At 41.8% G+C, this 27,401-nt stretch overlaps 1 protein-coding gene and 1 long non-coding RNA gene across 2 annotated transcripts; both read right to left on the bottom strand.

The window, feature by feature from the left end:
* Nucleotides 1-4,855, bottom strand: LOC109903698 (probable cyclin-dependent serine/threonine-protein kinase DDB_G0292550). The gene is made up of 4 exons (XM_031789222.1): nt 4,844-4,855; nt 3,579-3,714; nt 1,208-1,336; nt 1-1,103 (listed from the first exon to the last, which is right to left on the bottom strand). The coding sequence occupies exons 1-4, from the start codon at nt 4,853-4,855 to the stop codon at nt 733-735; spliced, it is 648 nt and encodes a 215-aa protein (XP_031645082.1). The 3' UTR covers nt 1-732.
* Nucleotides 4,856-8,924: 4,069 nt separating this feature from the next.
* Nucleotides 8,925-14,176, bottom strand: LOC116353395 (uncharacterized). Its single transcript, XR_004202838.1, has 2 exons — nt 14,047-14,176; nt 8,925-9,966 (listed from the first exon to the last, which is right to left on the bottom strand). It is a non-coding gene; the product is annotated as an uncharacterized LOC116353395 (long non-coding RNA).
* Between the last annotated feature and the right edge of the window lie 13,225 nt (nt 14,177-27,401).

The raw sequence follows: 27,401 nt of genomic DNA, 5'->3' as shown, positions 1-27,401 counted from the left end.
TAGCAATACAAAAAAAATATTTTATTTGGGTACGTTTCAATATTTGTACAATGAGAAATTAAATCATTTACCATTTGTATAATGACCTATTTTTGTCCGAAGGCAATCACATGAATACTTCACTTGTTTACATAGCAAAGGAACTCACCGCTTGATTGACTTTAAAACATTATTATACACCGATTTTGGGCATTGCAACCCTATCAACCAGTGTTTCAGTTCTACATTTTGAAATACACAGAGCACAAACAAACCTCCAGCAGGTCATTGTAAAACACACAAATTGAGAGAAAGATTATTCTCCTACGCTCTTATTCAGTTTTTAAAGGGATACGTTAGGATTTGGCAATGGTGCCCTTTATCGTCTTTCCCAGAATCAGATGAACTTGTGGATACCATTTTTATGTCTCTGTGTCCTGTATGAAGGAAGTTAGCGGTAATGCTAATGCCAATGCTAACTAGTGTTAACACAATGACAGGAAGTTCCAGTCATTTCACTAACGCTAATTAGCAATTGCGCTAGTTAACAACTAGCGTTAACAGTCATTGAGCTAAAAGGAAGTTAACAGTTGCGCAAGTTAGCAACTTTATTCAAACCGCACGCAGAGACTTAAAACTGGTATCCATGAGTTCATCTGACTCTGGGAAAGTAGATAACGGGCCTCATTGCCAGAATCCCAAAGTTACCCTTTAACACTCTCAGAAAGGTGCAGTCAATGTGACTCTTGTCCTCTATGTGGCGCTCAATGCCATAGTGAATGTATTATCAGGCTGGCTGTCGAACCAAACAGTAGAGTCAGGGAGTAACTGAAGACATGGCTGCCCCCTGCTGTTGTGGTGAGAAGGGTTGACCATGTGGTGGTTGTGGCGGTTGTGGTGGCATTTGTTGGTCCTATTGTAGAATTCTGTTGGTCGGTTGTTGGTCCTATTGTAGAATTCTGTTGGTCGGTTGTTGGTCCTATTGTAGAATTCTGTTGGTCGGTTGTTGGTCCTATTGTAGAATTCTGTTGGTCCGTTGTTGGTCCTATTGTAGAATTCTGTTGGTCGGTTGTTGGTCCTATTGTAGAATTCTGTTGGTCCGTTGTTGGTCCTATTGTAGAATTCTGTTGGATGAAATTGAAGTATTTACATTAGGCTATATGTTAATTCAGGATTATTTCACCTGTGTCTATTAACTGAAATGAATTAGGGACAGTTTGAAAATTACTGGTGTGGATGGCCAGGTAGCGGTTGTGGCAGTTGGGACGGTTGCTGGTCCTATTGTAGAATTCTGTTGGTCTGTTGTTGGTCCTATTGTAGAATTCTGTTGGTCTGTTGTTGGTCCTATTGTAGAATTCTGTTGGATGAAATTGTTCATTAAGCATTCATTTACCCATGTCTATTTGAAACTGAAATTAATTAGGGACCATTCGAAATTACTGGAGGGGATTACAATATAACTTTTCAGGTTTTACTTCTTGCATCCTTGCCAAATGTCCTAATCTGTTTGCATGCACTACGCTTTTCCACACATTTACTATACCACAGGTCGATATAGTCTGCCAATCTCACCGTCTGTCCTGACCTCTATCCACCATTCATAGTGGCAATAGTGGTAGGTGGATCGTTGGTCCAGATCTCCGATAGTCTAACTAACAATCATACCACACATAAAATCATTCAACGGGGCGACAATTGTCTATGTCAATCCACAAAAACAAGGGGAGGAGCTGACAAACATCAGAGAGGCAGGTGTGTCATGTCGTTGCTCATTAAAGACATGAGACACGCAGCTCAAAAAAACTTCCCTATTGGTCTTGTTTAGGGACAATAAAATTATCCTACTTAGACTTTTCTACAACACCACAATGCAATTAATAATAGTTTTCAAGCGAGTATAAAATTCTACTCTAGGCTGTAAACTGCAAAAAAATAAAAAATAATTTGAATAACAGCGCAAACGCTCTGTGATTTGAATGTTTCATTCGATTTGGATCAGTTGTGGGTCTACTCTCAACAGTTTATACGGTCTAGAAAGGCACAGCAGCAGGCCAGTCTGGCTTTATTTCTGTCATTCTCCCAAATCGTCCTAAAGTAATGTGGCCACATATAATCCCTGCAGGCCCAGTTATTCCGGAAAACTCAATGCGCGCTCTGCCTCCTCTCCGATCCGAGTGGCTATTCCTCCCACACCTAGAACCTAACACATCAAAATAGCCTAAATATTTGTCGTTTAACTTTTAAAAAAACACAACCAGTTACAATGTTTTAATTGGGTTAGGCTACTTCAAACGTCTCCTGTAGGCTACCTGCTCACGGTCGTCCACTCCACTCTAATATAAATCCAGCATCCAAACGGTGCACCGGCTATTTAATGTATGGAAAGAGACATCTGTTACAAAACCCAAACATTTTTGAATGACATTCGGAGATTGTCAAGCCAAGCCTTTGCTAGTGGGTACAAGGTAGGGAGGGATGTATTTTGTTTTTGTCGTGATTGACATATTCGTAGAAAACGCAAATCATGATGTTGAGCGCCCGAAGTCAGTAATCGGTATGCAGATATGCTTTGCTTATTGGCTGTGTGGTGCATTGGCTGTTCGTTGCATATACATTTGTTGCATATATTTTATATAATTAAGCAATACCGAGGGGGGGTGGTATATGGACAATATACCACAGCTAAGGGCTGTTCTTAAGCGCGACGCAACGCGGAGAGCAGTAAATATACATATTTTGTCATACCCATTGTATACGGTCTGATATACCACAGCTGTCAGCCAAATCAGCATCCTGGTCTCGCACCACCAAGTTTAGAAAATCTGATAGCTGATCATTATTTTCAACCGCCTCTGATTGTAGTGTAATGAAACAGTCAGGGGGAGTGAGCTCGTCTGTGGTGGTTGGTGAACCCTCACCGTTCTGGCCCGTATCCCTGCGTGGCATCAACTGTGCCACAAAAGCATGCTGTAGTGGCAAAGTCAGCATCCACACTTATAAACACAGGGTCTCTACAGGTATTGTTATTTTTGGTCATAATCATTCTTTTGGAGTTAATTCAATGAGGGGGAAGGGTGTGCAATTTTATTTTTACAGTACAAGGGGAGGGTCATGTGAAAATGTTTTTTTTTTATGTTGGGAAGGGGGTGCATTTAAAAAAAAAATGAAACCTGGAGTTGTAATTTTTTTTACTGACCCTTAGGCTATCCATTTTAAACATGGCAATTTTCCACCTTTGTGTTATTAAAACTGCATGGGGAAACATTTTGGTGCAAATATATGACAGGGGCTCCTGGTTTGACTGTTGGCCTGAATTGGGGTCCCTGGGCATGAACAGGTTGAACGCCCCTGACCTAATGTCACTTTTGAGCATATAAACAGTCCAACTAAAAACACTGTTCTATAACTACATTTACTCATTGAATGATCCTCAAAATATTGAACCTCAAATTTCAACATACTGCATCAGCTATAATCAGAATTGTTGATTTCACCAAACACTCTAGGTTGAATCAGGTCTCCCCATCTCTCCATCCTTTCTTTAAGTTTAAAACGTGTTCAGCTATTATTTCTGAATAAGGAATAAGTACATTCATTACCTGTGCCATGGTGGATGCCAGCAAGGCCAGTGTGCAGAGTCCCAGAACCAGGCACTTCATATTGCAGAAAGGTGAGGTGTCTCGTGGGCCAGATACTAGAGGAAACTGCTGTCCTGGGTTGACTATCCTGGGTTTGCTATCGTTGATCTGATCTGGCTGTGTAGAGACTCCAGCTGAAAGTGAGCCTGGTCTTATATAATGTGTCAAAATCACCCTCCCCACCTTAGACACCGGCTGTCCAGGAAACAGCCCTGACCAGCTTACGTTAGATAAGGAGGACAATAAATGCAAAGTTGCCAAAGCCCTGCCCATTAATTCTCAAGGACACTGATTCACTGTCTGAATCTATACTTTTCTGTTGTTTATCTCTGTTTGCTTGTTCCGTGCAATATAATATATTTTCCAGCAGTAACAATGTCGATGATGTCAGGCATTCAAAATGTTGCACCAATAAACTTGACTTCATATTTGATTTTACCTGCCTTGTAGTTTGATACTTGTAATATTTCTAAGTTGTGCTGTGTAGATTTTGGCAGACATTGTGTGCTAATGTCTACCTCAGGAACAATGGAGATTAATGCCCATTTTAAAGTGCTTGAGATTGTGCATCGATCCCCTTTTGACCAGGGCCCATAGTAGTGTGCACTATGGACATTAGGGGTTTCATTTGGGAAGCCCCTTAGTAACCAAGAAAAAACAATTACCTGATTAGATTCTAAGATTCACACAGGTGTCGAGTCGACCCCATGTCGGCTAGACGCTGCTTATCACTTATAACATGCATACATAACGGACCAGATACTTAGGCTAACTAAGCAATAAGGCCCGAGGGGGTGTGGTATGTGGCCAATACACCACGACTAAGGACTGTTCTTATGCACGACGCAACGTGGAGTGCCTGCATACAGCCCTTAGCCATGGTATTTTGGCCATACACCACAAACCCCAGAGGTGCCTTATTGCGATTATAAACTGGTTACCAACAATTAGAGCAGTAACAATATGTGTTTTGTCATCGTCTGATATACCACGGCTTTCAGCCAATCAGCATTCAGGGCTCGGACAACCCAGTTTATAACAATCTGTTGAACCCTTGAGGAAAATGTGAGCGCTTTAATCTGGTATGATTGGCTCATTCCTCCCCCTCCTCCTCCTCTCACTATTCCCCAGGTCGTTGCTGTAAATGAGAACGTGTTCTCAGTCAATTTACCTGGCAAAATAACGGATAAATACAAATAAATAAATGGATTATAAATGACAGTTACTTGGAAATCCATGCCACCCTCCAAGCTACGGAAAGTCGTTAGAATGGCTCCCTCACCACTTCACCTGTTTCCTTATGACTGAGACATGAAACACTTTGTCTGGCTGCCTGAATCTTTCTGCGGTCAACAATGCTACATTGTTGCATGGGTTGCAAGACCACAAAAATTAATTTTTCAACAAGTCAGTACATGTATTCTCTCCCTATTTCCGAATTCAATTTGGTTCATTTTCCAAGTTAACAGAATCTCCCTCAAACTCCTAAAACAGCTCAAATAGTTGATTTACTATCAGGCTAACAACTATTGTCCAAAGGCAAACCGATTGAAAAAATATATTTCTGACATCATACACCCTGACCAGACAGGTTTTTATCCCGGGCCGACATGTATACTACAATTTTCAACGTAATGTATCGCGATCATAAGGTTGAGGCAGTGGGAATAGCTCTTGACGCAGACAAGGCGTTTGATCAGATTGAGTGGAAGTACATGATGTCGGTTCTGGAGCATTTCGAGTTTGGAAAGGAATTTATTAATTGGATAAGAATCATTTATGCACACCCGTGCGTCCGTGCTAACCAATCAGGAAATGTCGCAGTCATTCCGCCTGTTCAAGGGCTGCCGACAAGGGTGCCCTATTTTGCCTGCTCTCTTCGCTATAGCCATGGAACCCCTTGCTACTCGCATTCGGGCATGTGCCGATATAGCTTCTGTTAAAATAAAAGACACGCAGCACAAAATTTCCCTATATGCAGACAATGTTCTTTTGTTTTTATCCAAGCCTAAAACTTCTATTCCCCACTTACTTAACTTGATAAATACATTCGGCGCCTTCTCTGGCTACAAGATAAACTGGCAAAAAAGCGAATTAATGCCAATATCACGGCCTGTGAATATGCTATTTCTGCAATCTACCCCGTTTAGAACAGTGATGGACAAGTTCACAAGCCTTTGCATTGTAGTGACAAGAGACCTTGATCAGCTACTGAAAGCGATTTGGGACATGAACATTTATCAGCTTAATAAACAAAATATAGATTTTTGGAAAACTCTTCTTGGATGTTTGGTCGTATAAACGCTATTAAAATGGTTGTCCTACCCAGGTTTCTTTACCTCTTCCAATGTCTACCCAATTTCATACCACAAAGCTATTTTAAGAAACTGGATTCAATAGTAGTTCCATTTTTATGGGATAACAAGGCAGCCAGAATTTCAAAGGAGCATTTATGCAAGTACAAGGTAGAGGGGGGCTTTGGCCTTCCTCACTTCAAACTGTATTATTGGGCTGCGATGAGACAGAATGATATGCCTTCATGGCTTTTGATTGAGCAGGCCTCCTGTCAACGTTCCTCACTCCCTGAACTTGTTATTAGTCCATCACATGTGAATAAAGCCACTTATGACTCTCATCCAGTCATTTGTCATACTCTTAGGATCTGGAAACAGATGAGGTATTTTCTTAACATACCCACTGTATACATTGACAGCCCGATTTGCCTGAATCATGCTTTCCACCCCGCATTGGATGATGTGGTGTTTTCACAGTGGAGGGAGAAGGGGCTCACAACAATTGGTAATCTATACATAGATGGTCAGTTAGCTTCATTTCAACAATTACAGGGAAAGTTCAACATGCCAACAACACATTTTTTCAGATACCTCCAAATCAGGAATTTCTTAAGGACACATATCCCACAGTCTGGCATTCAGCCAAATAATCCTACATTAGATAGCCTGATCCTTGTCAAACCCCATGCAAAAGGGTAGGTCTCTGGACTGTATAATGTGCTACAGGCCCACGGAGGTATCCACTGACACTATTAAAAGGGCTTGGAAACAAGAACTTGGTTCAGAAATCTCAGATGAGGACTGGGTAGAAGCTCTCAGGAATATAAACCACAGTTCAGTGAATGCCAGACACAACATTGTACAGTTTAAGGTGATACACAGGTTACATTACTCAAAAGTGAAACTGCATAAAATATTCCCGGACTCCTCACCACTGTGTGAGAGGTGCAAGCAGGATGAGGGGACGTTGACCCACTTATTCTGGACATGTCCTAAGTTACATGCTTACTGGGCTCTCATTTTTGATGACTTATCTAAAGCCTTTGATAGAGTTCTAGCCCCAGATCCATTGATCTCTCCGTTTGGTACAGTTGATGGGAATAACCAGGAAGGGAAGGCTGTCTCTCTTTGTCGTCTATTAGCCAAAAGGCTCATATTGAAATTTTGGAAATTGGAGACATGTACCTACCTTTGAAATGTGGTTACAGGATTTAGGGAATGTAATACATATGGAAAAGATTCGATACAATACCTCCAATAGAAGTCCAGTGTTCTACAAAATATGGCAGCCAATACTAGATAAATGGTCTAGTCGGGCTTCATAACTGGGTTGACGATCTGATGCTACTCTGTGCTGTACTCCACTCAATATTTATTTTTGGCTTGACTACACTGCTTGTAATGACTATATGCTGTCTTCTTATACATGTACCACCTAATAGGATTCTGTTTTATTTTGTGTATGTGTGAGTTAAGTTAAGTTGCTAGTTAATCATCAGTTATGACTGCTGACTGGGGTCAGTCTGACTCCAGAGGCACAGTTTTGGTCATAGTGCAAAGGTGGTTTATTCAATTCTTCGATTTTTTTTTCATGACTTTGTCAATCAACTTCTTCTTAATAGATATTTAATTTTAATTTTACCTTTATTTTACTAGGCAAGTCAGTTAAGAACAAATTCTTATTTTCAATGACGGCCTAGGAACAGTGGATTAACTGCCTGTTCAGGGGCAGAACAACAGATTTGTACCTTGTCAGCTCGGGGATTCGAACTTGCAACCTTTCAGTTACTAGTCCAACGCTCTAAACTCTAGGCTACCCTGCCGCACTGTACCATAAGTTATGGTACAGTGTTTCTTTATCAATATGGACTTATTCAAAATACAAGTCATTTGGGGTCATTTTGACGCCAGGACAACAACCACCTGAGCCACTGCCTGTTCACCCCGCTATCATCCAGAAGGCGAGGTCAGTACAGGTGCACCAAAGTTGGGAACAAGAGACTGAAAAACAGCTTCTATCTCAAGGCCATCAGACTTTAAACAGCCATCACTAGCACAAAGAGGCTGCTGCCTGTATACACAGACTTGAAATCATTGGCCACTAATGTCATTTTGTTCCCCCTGTCCAGACGCTGTCCTTGTTTTGTTTCACGTTGGTTATTTATTAAATAGTCACTCCCTGTACTTGCTTCTTGTCTCCCAGCGTCTGTCCTCACAAAGCCAACCCCGTCTGTTTTTCACCATGGTTGTGCACGTGTCGGTAAACAACCAACCCGTAGTTATTCTAGGGAAAATCTAAAAACAAGTTTTTATTTTAATCTAGGCTTCTCTAGAATCATGATATTAAGTTATACCTATTATCAGAGGGTGGAGGGGGACCTACATCAGTCATTTTAACCAGACCAGATCACCTGCATAGATGGAGCACCTTATATACTCGCCTATGGTATAATTGGTACCAAATCCAAATGACCTTACATATATGCATAGTTGCAGTCAAAACAGCTCAAATAGTCTGTCAGTGGTATGAATACTAGGTAAAACTGTAATACAAAAACCAGCGTCCCTCTAAATGTACACATAGTGCTGTGTTTGTGTGTATTTTCAGATGTTTGGTTATTCTAAGGGAAATGTTATAGAAATACACACATTTCTATAATATCATCCAATATTCTATATGTGCAACTTGTTATGTTATTCGTGTTGATATAACATTTGGTTTGAAGTGACTTTGAGGATTTAGGCATGCTTTTTGAGGCATCCTGCCATAGGCCCTACCACTACCAATATTTCACTAACAGCGATGCTAATGCTGGCTGTGGGGTAAGTAAATGAAGAAAACCAAGCAAAAAAAAAACATTGTCTCCCATCACTTTTTGTCATATAACCATATTTCAAATGTTGCTGTACCCTTTAAATGCAATCGTTTTTACCCCATATATAGGACAAAATTAAAATATATATATTTTTTAAGTACTACAATACAATGGTAATACAATACAGTACAATGGTACTACTTAACAAGTATGTTTTTTATTCACAGCTACAATACAATTAAACGTTTCACATGTCCTATGCGTATGTCAATTGTAAGAATTTTTGTAGCTTGTGCTCCTGATTATGTTTTCGGGAATATTGCGTATGGGTGATATAAATATTCATGGTGGGGGGAACCAAGTCATTGGCAGTGGTGAATCGGGGGGTGGGGCTCAGTGCTCGTCATTTCAATCTGTCTTTCTCAGTCCCAAAGCACTTCATAGCTCCTTCATACAATAAATGCAAGGTGTGTGACATTAGCAAGGTGCATGCCCATGCCTAACAAATAGTATACACAGCTCACCTACTACAATTTCCACTTTTTATATAGCAACTCCGTAATTATTATTCATTATTATTATTATTCATTGTTATAATTCATTTTCCATGACTATTCTTCATTATTACGAAGCCTGCACCTGTGAAACTGCACACAGTTCTTAGTGAATTAATGTGAAGTAATGTACTCTTTTAGAGTGCATTTTCATAGGTCAAGATCTGTAGAAGGAAACGGGAAACATGGGCCAGTAAAGTGTTTCCGCAGGGCTGTGTTCTTAGTCATATACCATTTGGATCATTATGGAGATCAGGGGCCCCAGGAGGAGACTGCAAGAGCCCAGCAGGGCTGATGTACCTCCATCGGGTGTTGGTGACATATGGCTGGTAGCAGATATGTTGGTTTGGTTTGCTGCGGTGTACTCCGTGGTCTGCAGGGACTCCAGGGTTGTGGGGGTTTGGTTGGTTGCAGTGGTGGTGATGTAAGTGACTTGAGTAGAGTGTGTGGACTGTGGGCCCAGGGTTCTAGCGGCCGTAGTTGTATGGTTGGAGACAGGTGTGGTCTGAGGTTCAATGGTGACATTACTGCTGATGTTGTTATTGGAGGTTGTCATCATGGAGGAATTGTTTGGAAACATGGTGTTTGTTAAGGGTTGGTTGGTGACTAGGTTTGAGGAGATAGTTGCTGGTACTGTCGTAATGTTTGTGGGGATAACAGCTGTGCTGGTAGTTATGTTGGTAGCCTGTCAAAGATCAGAGGAAAAAGATAAATCAGATATAGCTAAAGTGCCATCAGAAAGTATTCACGCCCCCTTGACTTTTTCCACATTTTGTTGTGTTACATTCTGAATTTAAAAGTTATTCAATTGTGATTTTGTGTCACTAGCCTACACACGATACCAATTTTTTTTAAACCAATTAATAAAAAATGAAAAGCTTAAATGTCAAAAGTATTCAACCCCTTTGTTGTGGCGAATCTAAATATGTTCAGGAGTAAACATTTGCTCAACAAGTCACATAATAAGTACATGGACTCACTCTGTGTGCAATAATAGTGTTTAACATGATTTTTTAATGACTACCTAATCTCTGTACCCCACACATAATTACATGTAAGGTCCCTCAGTTGAGCAGTGAATTTCAAACACAGATTTAACCACAAAGACCAGATTTTCCAATGCCTCGCAAGGAAGGGCACCTATTGGTAGATGGGTAAAAATAAAAAAGCAGACACTGAATATCCCTTTGATCATTGTGAAGTTATGAGTTACACTTTGGATGGTGTATCAATACACCCAGTCACTACAAAGATACAGGCGTCCTTCCTAACTCAGTTGCCGAAAGGGAATGAAACCACTCAGGGATTTCACCATGAGGCCAATGGTGACTTTAAAACAGTTACAGAGTTAGATAGGCTGTGATAGGGGATAACTGAGGATGGACAACAACATTGTAGTTACTCCACAATACTAACTTAAATGACAAAGTGAAAAGAAGGAAGCCTGTACAGAATAAAAATATTCCAAAATATGCACAATGAGGAACTGAAGTTAAACTGCTATGAACTTCATGCCCTGAATACAAAGCGTTCTGTTTGGGGCTAAATCCAACACAACACATCACTGAGTACCACTCTTCATATTTTCAAGCGTGGTGGTGGCTGCATCCTGTTATGGGTATGCTTGTCGTCTGCAAGGACTAGGGAAGTTTTTAGGATAAAAAGAAACGGAGTAGAGCTAAGCACAGGCAAAATCCTAAAGGAACACCTGGTTTAGTCTGCTTTTCAACAGACACTGATAGACAAATTCACCTTTCAGCAGGTCAATAACCTAAAACACAAGGCCAAATATACACTGGAGTAGCTTACCATGATGACATTGAATGTTCCTGAGTGGGCAGGTTACAGTTTTGACTTAAATCGGCTTGAAAATCTATGGCAAGACTTGAAAATGGCTGTCTAGTAATGATCAACAACCAATTTGACAGAGCTTGAAGAATTTTTAAAAGAATAATGTGCAAATATTGTACAATCCAAGGTGTGCAAAGCTCTTAGAGACATACCCAGAAAGACTCACAGTTGTAATCGCTGCCAAAGGTGATTCTAACATTGACTCAGTGGTGTGACTACTTATGTAAATGAGATATTTATATATTTAATTTTAAACATATTTTCACGTTGTCATTATCGGGTATTGTGTATAGATGGGTGAGAAACAAATCTATGAAATCAATTTTGAATTCAGACTGTAACACAACAAAATGTGGAATAATTCAAGTGGTATGAATACATTTTGAAGGCAATGTATATCATGTCATTGTAATTTATGAAACAAGCAACGAGCAATAAGCTAATTGAGGTGCCCTACTATAGCGCCCTTATATGTACTATGTCATGATGCATAAATGATAATGTATCTAAATGTAATGTCAGTCGTCATATGATTACAGGCATAACTGACTGTACGTTTGTTTACCCCACGTGTGTTGTTGTTTTTGTCGCACTGCTTTGCTTTATCTTGGCCAGGTCGCATTTGTTAATGAGAACTTGTTCTCAACTGGCCTACCTGGTTAAATAAAGGGGAAATAAAAAATAAAATAAAAAAATAACTTCATGGCCAATATTAAATTATAATTTGTCCTTTCATATCTACGTCATTCATTATTATGCCAATTCATTTCAAACGAAGATGCATTGATAAAAAGCACATTCCCACAGTAAGTATCCATTATGGTGATGTGTGAGAGGTGGTTGGGGACTGGACAGACTGGATTGTGTTAAGGCCGCTACACACTTCACACTTCACTTTACAGAGCGTCGTATGCGGTTCGTTCCAAAATTTGAGCCACGCAAAGTATAAAGAAATACATGTGAAAACGACGCACCATCGCTGTGTTTAGCCGATGATTGGCTCCAATTGTCTGATGGCTGAGATAAAGTCCTCCCACACTCTGTCTCCGAGTGGTCGACAATGACTCACTGCTATGCCACCAAAGGTCAACCACCCATGACCCTACCTGACTGCACCAGCCACACTTACTTTGCATTTGGCTCCGGTTCGCATTGGTTGACAGTTGCAGTCTGTACTCTGTGTTACATAAGTGTTCACTCTCTCCTCTGCCTTTCATCTGGTCTAATCTAGCAGTCTGTTTTGTTTTTACAGATTAGTCGTATCTCTTCATCTCCTCTCACCTGAGCTTTCCCATACACAATTGTAGACACATTTACATTTTGGTCATTTAGCAGACGCTCCTATCCCGAGCGACTTACAGGAACAATTAGAGTCAAGGGCACATCAACAGATCTTTCACACAGTCAACTCATGGATTCAAACCAGTGACCTTTCGCATACTGGCCCAACGCTCTTATAATTGCTAGGCTACCTGCCGCCCCGGAGGGAGAGGAGAGATTGGTGACAGGGAATTGTTGCCTTGGTTGGTTATAAATAGCACTTCATCCTATTTGAACACTCAAAGCACCTCTCCAAGGAAGGAGTCAAAAGCGTTCCACGGGATGCTATGCTGGACCATCTTGACTCCAATGCTTGCCACGGTTATGTCAAGTTGGCTGCATGTCCTTTAGGTGGTGGACCATTCTTGATACATACAGGAAACTGTTGAGCGTGGAAAATCCCAGCAGCATTGCAGTTCTAGACACAAACCGGTGCGTCTGACACCTACTACCATACCCCGTTCAAAGGCAGTTAAATCTTCTGTCTTGCCCATTCACCCTCTGAATGGCACACACACAATAAAAAAAATCCTTCTTTAACCTGTCTCCTCCCCTTAATTTACGCTGATTGGAGTGGATTTAACAAGTGACATCAATAAGGAATCATAGCGTTCACCTGGTTTCACTTGGTCAGTCTGTCATTGAAAGAGCAGGTGTTAATGTTTTGAACACTCAGATTAACACTGTAGTGATCAAACACTGTTCATTAGACAAATAACAGAACAAGCACTAGTGCCCAGAGGATCTATGTTCTTTTTCTGTGCTCTCTAGCTCTGGGTTGAACACGTTTACTGTAACCAACATTAAGCAGCCTACATATGGTATTGTTTCGATATCATATCATCTGATATGCATGATTTTAATATTGTCATGTCTATTTACAGACGGACTGCAGTTGTTTCAATTGATAGCTGTTATAATCCTATAAGACTTTACACAAGGACGTGAGAACGCAAATAATATAATTATGTATAGTATGAAAATGCCCCAAAAAACCTGGTGTGTTTCTTATCACTGTCACTGATGGCATTGACTAAGTATAGTTAGTAAGACCAAGTATATATTAATGCTATCCTATCATGTCATTTGTCTACATGACCTATAATAATGAATTTTAGGTTACTAAACACATCAGTCTACGGGACCTCAGTAGGTACAGCACGGAGCTTGCCAGGCCAGGATTGTCGGTTTGAATCCTGGGACCAACCATACGTAAAATGTATGCACGCATCACTGTAAGTCGCTTTGGATAAAGACATCTACTAAATGGTATATATTATTATTATTATTATATATTACATTTGGGTTTGTAATATAATACTGTTCCTTCACTGTGATTTGAAAATGAAAACAGAGAACTAATTTGACATAGCAAAGAAACTGCTTGTGGACGGCTCACTTTTGTTTGCTATCTTTTAAATAAGCAAAGTCAATGTGAATTTAAAACTATTATGTTTAGCTACAGCAAACACCAATTTAAAAGAGACAAATTCCAGATTGTACTACGTAACAGAATAACTTGCTTGAATCTGTGTGCCAACCAGTGCCTTTAAAGGGGAACAAAGACACAGTACAGGTACACAGCATCACCTACCTCAATGAGAACCAATGGCAGAAAGGCCAGACAGGTTAACAGTACAAACTTCCCCATCTCTCTCCCAATCGGTCTTAAGCGGTTTCCCCCTGTCTGTGTGGCAGAGCCCGGACTTCTCTCTGGCTTTTTATACTACCAGGTCCCTAAAAGTGATATGGTCCCATTGTCACGGACGGAGAGGCAACTGGGCACGTTTTACGTCACGATAATCACGTAGTAAATGGACTGATGCCAGTTCGCTCCATTAGGGTTTGGATACAGAGAGAGCAGATACTGAAATGTGCCTGATATGCAAAAAAAGGAAGCAAATGAGTGATGTGTTGTGAACATAACATGACATGGCCCAGGGGGGTAGCTGAGGTTGAGGACACTAAAGAAGATGAATGTGATTCGACTAGATAGGCAGCATCTCTGCTTAGGAATGCATTAGTCTTGCAACTTGTCCCACGTACTGTAACAACTATTGACTATGGGACCTTTTTATCGTGACTATAGAGAACGATGCTATGTACATGAATTTAGAGCACTGAACATGTTCCCTACCACAGGGCATCCGTACTGCACCACAGTTCAAGTCAGACCTGGGCCTCTCTCTCACAGTCAAGAAACTTTGTGTGGACTGAAGTGGAGGACGTAATAGTGTACATGGCTTTAGCGTTCTGGTGGCAGTGGAGGTTCGGATGAGAGAACTTTTAATGTCCATTTCTTGACCATGCTTGCTTCTTTTTGTTGTATCTAAAAGGGGTAGGGGGAAGGAAGCATGGAAAATTAAAACCCACCTAACGACCTAGTCATGATTCCTGCATTTTCACAGACCCTGTAACCAAAATACAGGTATCCGGGCTGTGTGAATGGTTCTCTGCATTTTTGCACGTAAATTCAGTAGCACGTCCACTGTTTAACACTTCCCTATGCAAACAGCCCCCATAGTTTAACAACACCCGCCACCGCACGCAATTTACCAGTTACCCACTGATATGTATGAAAGGGCAAGAAAATGGTAAATAAACGGCTGTTTGAAAGCGGGTCATATAAACATGGCCTTATATCTTCTGTCTGAAATGGGTATTGGGCTCAGATGAACGTAATTCCTGTTTCCAGAGGACCTGCAGTTCGTCGAGCACACAGCCAGGTGTTACCTATTATTGTGCCAGGCAGGAGAGCGGCTTGCTACTGTGCTGGCCGACAATCTGCCTGATGTGTTCGACATCTAATAAAAAGTCAGCAAACTTCATCACCAACCTTCTACTCAGAGTTTAACCTGAAATCACCTTCATGGAAAAACCAACAGTGACTGAACCTGGATTTGAGAGAGTCGATCAGATACAGTGCATTCGGAAAGTATTCAGACTTCTTGACATTTTTGACATTTTGTTACATTACAGCCTTATTCTAAAATTGATAAAGTATTTTTCCTCATCAATCTACACACAATACCCATAATGACAAAGCAAAAGCAGGTTTTTAGAAATGTTTGCTAATAATAGAAAAATATTTTAAATGGAAATATTACATTTACATAACTAATCAGACTCTTTCCTCAGTACTTTGTTTAAGCACCTAGTGATTAAAGCCTTGACTCTTCTTGGGTATGAAACCACAAGCTTGGCACACCTGTATTTGGATAGTTTCTCGCAAGAGAAGTTCAATCGGGTTTAAGTCTGAGCTCTGGCTGGGCCACTCAAGGACATTCAGAGACTTGTCTTGAAGCCACTCCTGCATTGTCTTGGCTCTGTGCTTAGGGTAATTTTCCTGTTAGAAGGTGAACCTTCATTCAAGTCTGAGGTCCTGAGCGCTCTAGAGCAGGTTTTCATCAAGGATCTCTCTGTACTTTGATCTGTTCATCTTTCCCTCATTCCTGACTAGTCTCCCAGTCCCTGCTGCTGAAAAACATTTCCACAGCATGATGCTGCCACCACCACCATGCTTCACCAAATAAATGGTGCCAGGTTTCTTCCTGTTATGATGCGTGTCGTTCAGGCCAAAGACTTCAATCTTGTTTCTCACGTTCTGAGAGTCTTTTAGGTGCCTTTTGGAAAACTCCAAGCGGGCTGTCATGTACCTTTTACTGAGGAGTGGCTTTCGTCTGGCCACGCTACCATAAAGGCCTGATTAGTGGAGTGCTGCAGAGATAGTTGTTCTTCTAAAAGGGTCTGCCATCTCCACAGAGGAACTCTGAAGCTCTGTCAGAGTGACCTTGATCACCTCTCTGACCAAGGCCCTTCTCCCCCGATTGCTCAGTTTGGCCGGGCAGCCAGCTCTAGGAAGAGTATTGGTGGTTCCAAACTTCTTCCATTTAAGAATAATGGAGGCCACTGTGTTCTTGGGGACCCTCAATGCGGCAGAACATTTTTTGGTACCCTTCCCCAGATCTGTGCCTCAACACAATCCCTTCTCAGAGCTCTACTCCTTAGATCTCATAACTTGGTTTTTGCTCTGACATGCACTGTCAACAGTGGGACCTTATATAGACAGGTGTGTGCCTTTCCAAATGATGTCCAATCAATTGAATTTCAATCAATTTGTAGAAACATCTCAAGGATGATTAATGGAAACAGGATGCACCTGAGGTCAATTTCAAGTCTCATAGCAAACTTATGTAGGTTTTATTATATTTATTTCTGATAAATGTGCAACAAATCTAAATACCTGTTTTCACTTTGTCATTATGGGGATTGTGTGTAGATTGATGCAAGAAATGTATTTAATCCATTTTAGAATAACGCTGTAACACAGGTGAAGTTCCTGACTCAATGACCGTGACCCATATCAGCTGGACAAAGCAAACACTGGACATACGCTGGTAATTTAAATGACATTACTTTGAACCAACGTGGAATAGACGTTGAATTGACGTCTGTGCCCAGTAGACAAAGCCTTTGTAGGAGAGTCATCCCAAACACACTACCTGGTATAGGGCACTTTATTGTCTACTGCTCGCATTCCATAATAGTAGCTACCATTGCTGCTGGTGCTACTTATGACACTACAGTAGCTATCCCAACAGTTAGTGAAGAACACGGTGTTAGTTGGAAATATACAGTATTTTACCAAATTCTATCTAGTACTATCTGTATCAATCTCATATATTTGATTTCCTGCCCTAAACGCTTCTCTATTTACGGTGTATGAATAGTTGATTTATCATGTCAGAATCCAATGTAAAAAAAAAAAAAACTGCTCTTTGCTCTGACACACTGAAATGCAGCCAAGAACATCAGAGGTAGAGAGGAGGGGAGGGATTGGTACAGTAAGTTTTGTTTCTTCCATAAATGCAACTTCACCATGTGAAAGAAAAACACACAAAGCATGAAAATGACAAATGATAATGCAGTAAAGTGCATTGTTAACTTAATAGGGTCATAAAGATTGGCTGGTTTGTCTTAGATATGGCAGATTAGAGTAAATGTACCTTCATCAAGAACAATCCCTAAAGCTTCCTTAAAGGTGTGGTGCTAGAGGTCCTTCTACATGGACATGTTGCAGGAACTCACATGAAATACAAACAAATATCCCTTAAGGTATTCTCAGAATTGTTACTGATCAAAATAAATGCGTTAGGCCCTAAGCTATGGATTTCCCATGACTGGGCAGGGGCGCAGCCATGGGTGGGCCTGGGAGAGCATAGATCCACCCACAGCCAATCAGCATAATTTTTTCCCCCCACAAAAGGGCTTATTACAGACAAAAATACTCTGTAGTGTCATCAGCTGTCTGGTTGGCTGGTCTCAGACGATCCCACAGGTGAAGAAGCCGGATGTGGAGGTCCTGGGCTGGCGTGGTTACACGTGGTCTGCGGTTGTGAGGCCGGTTGGACGTACTGACAATTTCTTTAAAACACCATTGGTAGAGAAGTTAACATTAAATTCTCTGGCAACAGCTCTGGTGGACATTCCTGTAGTCAGCATGCCAACTGCACGCTCCCTCAAAACTTGAGACATCTGTGGCATTGTGTTGTGTGACAAAACTGCACATTTTAGAGTGGCCTTTTATTGTCCCCAGCACAAGGTGCACCTGTGTAATGTACATGCTGTTTAATCATCAGCTTCTTGATCTGTCACACCTGTCAGGTGGATGGATTATCTTGGCAAAGGAGAAATGCTCACTAACAGGGATGTTAGTGCACTAAAAGAGAGAAATACGATTTTTGTGCTGATGGAAATTTAAAATTATTTTATTTCAACTTATGGAACATGGGACCAACACTTTACATGTTGCGTTTATATTTTTGTACAGTATACAATTACCTTTAAGGAATATAGGAGACGCGCCTATCCAGTACCTTACAATTAGAATGTGTATTATTTTAAAAGTATCATATTTTAGAACAATACTACCAACATATTTTACATACATGGACTACCAGGTCTCATTTTGACCACAAAAAGAAAGTACTGAAAAAAGACACAATAATAGCATAATATCAACTTAATTCTTACCAAAACATCATTAAACATGTAAATAATGTTAGCAGATTTTTTTTGTACCAAAACAGACTGATATTATAGCATAATTACAGTTCATTTGAAAGGTCTCTAACACGGAAAGAAATGTGGTAAATATTGAAGGGTGCTGTAGGAGTTCTGATGGTGTGTTTGACCTCTAACAAAATTCATCATCATTGACTGACCTCTGTTCTCATTCTATTCAGGGTTTAACCTCAAATCACCTCCAGGAAATACCAACAGTGGACTGAACCTGGAATTGCGACCATAAAAACCAACACACTCTCCCCACCATTGCGCACACCTGGTCAAAATTTTCCCAGTGATTACTCAGCCCTCAGGTGAGACCAGTCATTGGGTAGTATTGCTTTCTCTCACATTCTGTAAGCGGCTCATGTTTGTTCATCTGTGGCATTTCCTTATTAAACTCACCTTCTGCACCTGCTTCCTGACTCCTGGTGTATTACATTACATTCTCCCAACTGTTTTCTCAAAATGTTAATAATCTACGGTTAATATTAAGACAAGGAATTTTTGACCAAAAACTCATTTTGGTCGTTTTTTTTTCTCAAAATCCCTGTTCTCAATTATCTGAATATAATTAGTTAGCAGTAAGTGTGTATGCTACTGTGATATAGTTTCCTATTAGAGTTTTACTGTTTGCGTTTCCTGACATAATGATCGCAACCAAAATCTTTTTGTAAAAGCGTCACAATGCGATGCATATAAACTGATACCAGGCTGGATAATGACAATTCATATTCACTGAAACCACCTGTTACCAAAGAAGACACTTCTTTACCTATGAGAGGCAAAGAGGAGGTTGACATGAAATGAACTGTGACTTGGCAAAGTTAATGTTACTCCTGACAAATAGCCCTCATTACTATTCATTAACCATAACTTAGCGCTTGGATAATTATTAAGCTCTTACAGTGATGTCCTTGCTTTTGTCATGTTTTGCTCTAACACAGGTCATAAACTACATATGGAGAACTTTCCTCCTGGCCAATATTGATTGAATCTCAGATTGTAAAAATCAATGCAATAAAATGAGTTTCCTTATGCGTCATCGTCACTGGGGTCACTGAGGAAGTAAGTTAAAGGGACTGTTCATCCAAATTGAAAAAAAAAGTACATCGTACAGATACTATAGCAGAGTGTAGTTTAAGTATCTGGAAAGTAAACAACTCAAGACTGTGTCTGTTTCCTTAGCCATAGTTTAGCATTAGAGTTGTTTGACTGGAAGCCAATGAGAGTGGTAGGTCAACATCTCGTTAACATGCTCCAAATAGCATGTATGTTAAGAGAGGGAGAGATTCAACTTGTTTTGGTCCATGGAGAAATACCACAACACATTTCCCTCCATTTCTCACCTGTTGAGGTGGAACTGACACAGCAGGGTTGAAGAGGGAAATGCCTTTTTTTTCTTCCTGTAACACACTGTACTCACACCAAGTGTGAAGGCACTGTTGGACAATGCAAAGGCTTTGTAGGAGAGCCTTATCACCTGCCTTATCATCCCACACACATTTCCTGGTACAGGACACTTTTATGTCTATAGCTAGGTTTCCATATAATTGCCGATCAATTTTCATGCAAATACTTTGAAAACCACATAAAGAAAATATCAGCATTGTCCCACCAGTGGTGTTTCCACCAAATTAACTTTTTTTTTGCAGATACAAATCAGCGCGAGATGGCGTAGTGCACACAAATTGAACTTTTAGCTTAAGTTTTCATGTAACAAATAAAAATCGAAATGTTTCCATCGCATTTTCAACTCTACAAATAGGTCTGTCACAAGCAAATGTACCTAGTCTCATATTGGCACGTGCGCTTTAGCCAACAGATCGCAGACACAGTGTGTGTAGGCTGTGCGAGTATCGTCTACATGAGATTAATTATGGATAAAAGCGAGAATATTTGTATTTGTCAAACGGCAGTCAAGCATCGATCATCATGTCACCAGAATAAGACCCTCGATATTTATAGGAAAGAAGCATCAAGATCACCGTACACTTTCACCACCCTGTGAAATTCATCATATCTTATTTCATCTGTAGCCTAATAAATTGCATGATTTCCCGAGACGTATTGGGATGACCACACACCATATCATCGTATAACTCCAGGTTTACTTCGATATCGTGGTTATCATATCAATTTCTCGCATTATACATTTTACCAACACAAAAAGATCCCACCATGTCGGACGAAGAAATGATCTATCGGCATGTTGTCACACAGTATGGGACAAGTTGTCACAATGGTATCTGTGCTGTCAGTGCCAACAGCTGAAGCATTATGCCTCGCTTGATACTATTTAAAGAAAGAATATTCTCAAAAAAAAGGTCTCTCATTTCACTGCTTTTTGGGGATAATTCCACTTTATTGTGGCAAATCCTTATTAATGAGCGATAGCTCAACTCAAGACGAATAGAAAGGGAGACAGACAGGCAGAGTAGGCCTAGAGCTGCTGCCCTTTTGAGTAAACGGGTCAAATTGTAGTAGCCAACTGTCTGCAGCTATCTTATATATTTGAGTCTCTGCCCTACACACTCCTTTTTACAGCTGGTGTGTCATATTAGTAACGCTATCAGAATCTAGCCCAATTAAAACAATGTACTGCTCTTTGCTCTGAGGCAGTGAAATGCAGTCAACAAGATCAGAAAGAGGGAGGGAAGGGGTTGGTCAACAAAGTTTTGTTTCCTCCATAAACGCAAATTAAGCTTCACTTGATCATTAACATTCCCTCAAGGTGTGGTATAGTTCCTTTTACACGGATATGTTGCATGAACTCACATGAAATACAAACAATATCACTTGAAGCATTCCCTTAAATGTTATATATTGAAAAGCATGATATTTTAGAACATTTACATTGAATTTGTTCCTTTGATGTGAGTTACGGGCACAAGTTTCCTGTACACCATGACCTTAAGAGTGGTGAGACAGTTCAAATGCAAATTCTGCTTTTTAAAGTGCATGGCTAACTCCCTCCCTCTCTGTTTATCTGTGTAACGTCTGCTTCCAACTCTCACCCTCAAACACGTAGATCCCCTGAAACAAAGCTCCCTTTCCAGCTCACACTCTCAAACACCTAGATCCCCTGAATGCAGCTCACTCTCCAGATCCCAATCACCTGAATTCTGATCACCTGTTCACACACCTGTATGTCATTATCACACACTATTCAGGTCAGTTCTTTGCACCCCATCACTGTGAGGCATTTGTTTGTTTTGTGACACACATCTTTCAGAGCGTTGGGTTTCCTGTGATTTACTCCTCCCGTGTATGATAGTTTTTGCCTACCTCACAAACAGACTCTTTTTGCCTATTCCCTGCCTGTTCCCTTCCTGTTATCTAGCTATTGCCTGATCTCCCGGATGACGTTACTAGCCTTTTCCCTGCCTGTAGCATTGCCCCTTTTGGACCCCCTGTGTATGACCTTCTGCCTGCCCTTAGACCCAGCTACCTGCTTCCTCCTGTGGTCCTTTGCAATAAACACCTCCTGCGCTTGAAACCAGCTCTCTGTCTCCCCTCGTGTTCATTACAATATGTCACTTCCAAAAACCAAGCCTTTTTTGTGCATTTGGTTTCTCTATTGTACTTGCAGCCATTATAGACAAATCTAAAGTAAAAAAAAAAATAAAATAAAGTAACATAGGATTGTGAGAATGTATTTATTTATACCTGTGTCACCAATGTATTGCCAAGGGACAGGTGCGGTGGGAGAGAATGAATTGATAGTTAGACATGTATTTTCAAAATATTTAAAATGCCATAACTTGTGACATAATTAATAGAATAAAAATGGTATTTTCTTTATAACAAAGCATATTTTTGGGTAGTACTGCTGAATTAAGAGTATGACACATCATCATTTGTAGGCCAGATTTGACCCGTATGTATACCTATCAGATCCATGTACCGATCTGACCGTGTAACCGATCGGATCCGTGTACCGTTTGTTCAGTCAATATCCGCACTTAAACAACGAAGACGGATAGTCATTTCGACCAAAGATTATGGATATACTGGAAAAAATACATGTCTCTCCTTCCTAACAATGGGAATCATTGTCTACAAAGCAGCACTGCGAGTTGTCTAGCTCCCGCCTATCCTTTCTTTGGATTGGTGGACATCTCATTATTGTAATAATTTTTTTGAATATTCGCTGATGGTTGTTGACGTCAACTGCCTGTATTCAATGGAGAGAGATGCTATGCTACTAGCCTCATAGCATGAATATGCATAGCCATCTCTAGACAATTCCAATATGAAGTGTGGATCTCATAGTTGCCAGGATGTCACGTGTCCTACTTATATCAGTACACTCGTAACAACTTAAGAATTATGCAACTTCTATTCGATCAAATAAACCCCACGTAGCAAATAAGCCACACGTTTTTGTTGTTGACCAAATTCGACACTCTCTCATCGACCGCCATACAAAAACTCCTTGCTTGGTGGGCGAAACAATGAAAAAATGCCACCTGCTGGATAGAGACAGATTTTCAGCCGAGTTGGGCTTCTCTTCCTGTTCCTCGCTGTTTCTACTGCATGAATTCATTTTTCTAATGTTGTGCACAAAATGTATTTAATGAACCGACGCGGTATGGGCGTGGAGAGGAAGGGGTGCAACAGGATAGTGTGCTAGGGGTTTTTCAAAGGAAAAACTGTGTGACTAACGTTACCCGACCATCCCTCCAGCTAGCTAGCTTTCGCCAGGTTAGTTATAATAAAGGGCCACCAACAAGTAATGTTAGTTAGTTAGCAAGCTAACTAGCTAGCTGCCTTCCTTCAATGCTTGGTGGCTTTACTGACAGACAAGACAGGGAGGTTATATTAAAAGCTATCTAGCTATCATGTCAAACAGGTGTGTGTCTGTCTGTGTGTGTGTGTACACTGTCATTCAAGACTATCCAGCCCCAACTGACATGGCTTGGCATAACAGGTTTTCACCATTAACCTCTCTCTGCCATCAGGTGAGTATGAATGAATTATCAGCAATTGTCTATTATGGTGTTGGTAGCTATCTATAGCTAGTCCTCCCCCTAATAATGTCAGAGGAGAACGGAATTAAGATGTATGGTTCAATTGTTCAATCATTCAATTGTTCTCAATGACAATTAGTGAGTAATAGGTGAGTATACTTTATATCTGTATATAAATAGGTGGGCATACTGCGTATGCCTGCATATGGCCACCACTACACCTGCACCACTGGGTGAGATTGAAGCTGTCAGTGTTGACAGTGACACTACACATATAGGCAGGCACAACACTTCTGTCCTTCCCTGACCTTGCATGGTACTGCTCTATATATACTAGAGTATAATGACATACCAAACATTAGGAACACATTCCTAAAATTGAGTTGCACCGCCCCCCTTTTGCCCTCAGAACAGCCTCAATTCGTCGGGGATGGACTATACAAGTTTTCGAAAGCGTTCCACAGGAATGCTGGCCCGTGTTGATACACACAAGAAATTGTTGAGTGGGGAAAACCCAGCAGCGTTGCAGTTCTTGACACAAACCGGTGCGCCTGGCACCTACCTACTACCACACCCCAATGAAAGGCACTTCAATCTTTTGTGTTGCCCATTCACCCTCTGAATGGCACATACACAATCCATGTCTCAATCGCCTCAAGGCTTAAAAATCCTTCTTTAACCTGTCTCCTCCCCTTCATCTACACTGACTAAAGTGGGTTTAACAAGAGATATCAAGGGATAACAGCCTGGATTCATCTGGTCAGTCTATGTCATGGGAAGAGCAGGTGTTCTTAATGTTTTGTACGCTCAGCGTATTTCCCTCTGTTTTTCTAGAGAGGGACAGGGACAGTGTGCAATGTGCGTTTAACTAAATCGATTTTGTATTTGACTCTTTGTGTGGAATCTTCATTCTCCATAGAGATGCTAGATGCTGAAGTACAGTCCCTTACAATCCCTGAGCACACAGACACACACTTGGTCATCATTTTCCACATAGAAAGGCTTAAGGTTTTGCACCGATAAACCTATTAGATTTATATATGTTTCTTTGTGTGTGTTTGCATGGGTCTGTAAGGTGTATGTAGGCACTAACTGTGTGTTTGCATGGGTCTGTAAGGTGTATGTAGGCACTAACTGTGTGTTTGCATGGGTCTGTAAGGTGTATGTAGGCACTAACTGTGTGTTTGCATGGGTCTGTAAGGTGTATGTAGGCACTAACTGTGTGTTTGCATGGGTCTGTAAGGTGTATGTAGGCACTAACTGTGTGTTTGCATGGGTCTGTAAGGTGTATGTAGGCACTAACTGTGTGTTTGCATGGGTCTGTAAGGTGTATGTAGGCACTAACTGTGTGTTTGCATGGGTCTGTAAGGTGTATGTAGGCACTAACTGTGTGTTTGCATGGGTCTGTAAGGTGTATGTAGGCACTAACTGTGTGTTTGCATGGGTCTGTAAGGTGTATGTAGGCACTAACTGTGTGTTTGCATGGGTCTGTAAGGTGTATGTAGGCACTAACTGTGTGTTTGCATGGGTCTGTAAGGTGTATGTAGGCACTAACTGTGTGTTTGTTTGTGTGTGTTTATGTGTGTGTGTGTAGGAGGTGAGAAGGTGAGGAGGCAGACTGTGTCATACCCTTGCTCGCTGTATCAACACTTTTATTGTTGCCTGTTGCCTTCGTTCGCAGACACTTCCGCCCCACATCCGCGAAGAGTCTGGAGGGCCAACGTGTCCAACTTGGCCTTCCTTCGTTAGCCAATACAGAGTGCCAGGAGAATGTCCCAGGATATAGACATTTGTTTAATCTATCAACAAACCCTCCCCTGTACACAAGCACACCAGAAGCACAGAGGGACGCCTCGCATTCGTGGTATTCGCTAAAATGAAATATTGACAAGTACTTTACTCAGTAGGTCCGGTGGAATTCTATGGTCACTTCCTGTAAGGCCAACCTTGAGTGGTTGATATCCCAGGCTAACATGTGCTGTGCACAATCGCCTGGGGATGAGGTTATGTTTGATTTGCTGGGGTGCAGACGGCAGACAGAACACGGTGGGAGGGGAGGTGTTCGGGGTGGAGAGGACGGTGGACATCCCAGCCATTTTGACGCTGCTACTTCCTGAGAGGACATCACTTCTACTTCTACTACAATCAATCAAAATTACACACAGTCTTTTTTGTTTTTACGTCGGCAGTTGTCACAGAGTGCTTTTACGCTAACCCTGCCGACACCAGAGAGTAGTCGACGCTAACCCTGCCGACACCAGAGAGTAGTCGACGCTAACCCTGCCGACACCAGAGAGTAGTCGACGCTAACCCTGCCGACACCAGAGAGTAGTCGACGCTAACCCTGCCGACACCAGAGAGTAGTCGACGCTAACCCTGCCGACACCAGAGAGTAGTCGACGCTAACCCTGCCGACACCAGAGAGTAGTCGACGCTAACCCTGCCGACACCAGAGAGTAGTCGACGCTAACCCTGCCGACACCAGAGAGTAGTCGACGCTAACCCTGCCGACACCAGAGATTAGTCGACGCTAACCCTGCCGACACCAGAGAGTAGTCGACGCTAACCCTGCCGACACCAGAGAGTAGTCGACGCTAACCCTGCCGACACCAGAGAGTAGTCGACGCTAACCCTGCCGACACCAGAGAGTAGTCGACGCTAACCCTGCCGACACCAGAGAGTAGTCGACGCTAACCCTGCCGTCACCAGAGAGTAGTCGATGCTAACCCTGCCGACACCAGAGAAACCTGGGACACAAAGGGCACCGCTGCTCCTGCCAACACAGCCCTTATTTGAAGTGTTTCTAAAAATCCCCTTTGGGTATTATGAGACCTCCACTGTGGGGCTCTATATGTGGAGTGTCACTGTCAACTTCAATCTCACCCAGGGGTACAGATATAGTGGTGGGCATATGCAGGCATATGCAGTGTGCCCACCTATTTCTCTACAGATATACTCACCTATACTCACTAATTACTATTGAGAATAATTTCATGGTTGAACAGTTGAACAATCCATCTCAATAGCTCTTCCTCAATAAAATAGTTATCAGCAAAGTAAGAGCTAGAAGGGGGGGGGGTCGAGGTGAGGAAGGGTAATGTTTCAAAGTAAGAGCTAGAAGGGGGGGGTCGAGGTGAGGAAGGGTAATGTTTCAAGTGCTTTCAGAAGATGGGTAGGGACTCTGCTGTCCTAGCTTCAGGAGGAAGCTGGTTCCACCATTGGGTTGCCAGCACAGACAAGAGCTTGGACTGGGCTGAGCGGGAGCTGCCCTCCTGTAGGGGTGGGAGGGCCAAGAGACCAGAGGTGGCAGAATGGAGTGCTCAGGTTGGGGTGTAGGGTTTGAGCATAGCCTGAAGGTAGGGAGGGGCAGTTACTATTGCTGCGAGCTTGTGGAATGCCAGCTTCGACTGGAAGCCAGTGGAGTGTGCGACGGAGCTGGGTGACATGGGAAAACCTGAGATGGTTGAAAACCAGGCATGCTGCAACGTTCTGGATAGGTTGCAGGGGTTTGATGGCAACAGCAGGTAGCCCATCCAACAAGTTGCAGTAGTCCAGACGTGAGATGACAAGTGACTCTGACTCTGGCCACTACCCTGACTCTGGCCACTACCCTGACTCTGGCCACTACTCTGACTCTGGCCACTCTGGCCACTACTCTGACTCTGGCCACTACCCTGACTCTGGCCACTACCCTGACTCTGGCCACTACTCTGACTCTGGCCACTACCCTGACTCTGGCCACTCTGGCCACTACTCTGACTCTGGCCACTACCCTGACACTGGCCACTCTGACTCTGGCCACTCTGGCCACTACTCTGACTCTGGCCACTCTGACTCTGGCCACTACTCTGACTCTGGCCACTCTGACCACTACTCTGACTCTGGCCACTACCCTGACTCTGGCCACTAC

This window comes from Oncorhynchus kisutch, linkage group LG14, assembly GCF_002021735.2.
Source record: "Oncorhynchus kisutch isolate 150728-3 linkage group LG14, Okis_V2, whole genome shotgun sequence".
Classification (NCBI taxonomy): domain Eukaryota; kingdom Metazoa; phylum Chordata; class Actinopteri; order Salmoniformes; family Salmonidae; genus Oncorhynchus; species Oncorhynchus kisutch.
The sequence above is the reverse complement of the archived record's forward strand: the minus strand, read 5'-3'. Positions and strand labels throughout refer to the sequence as shown.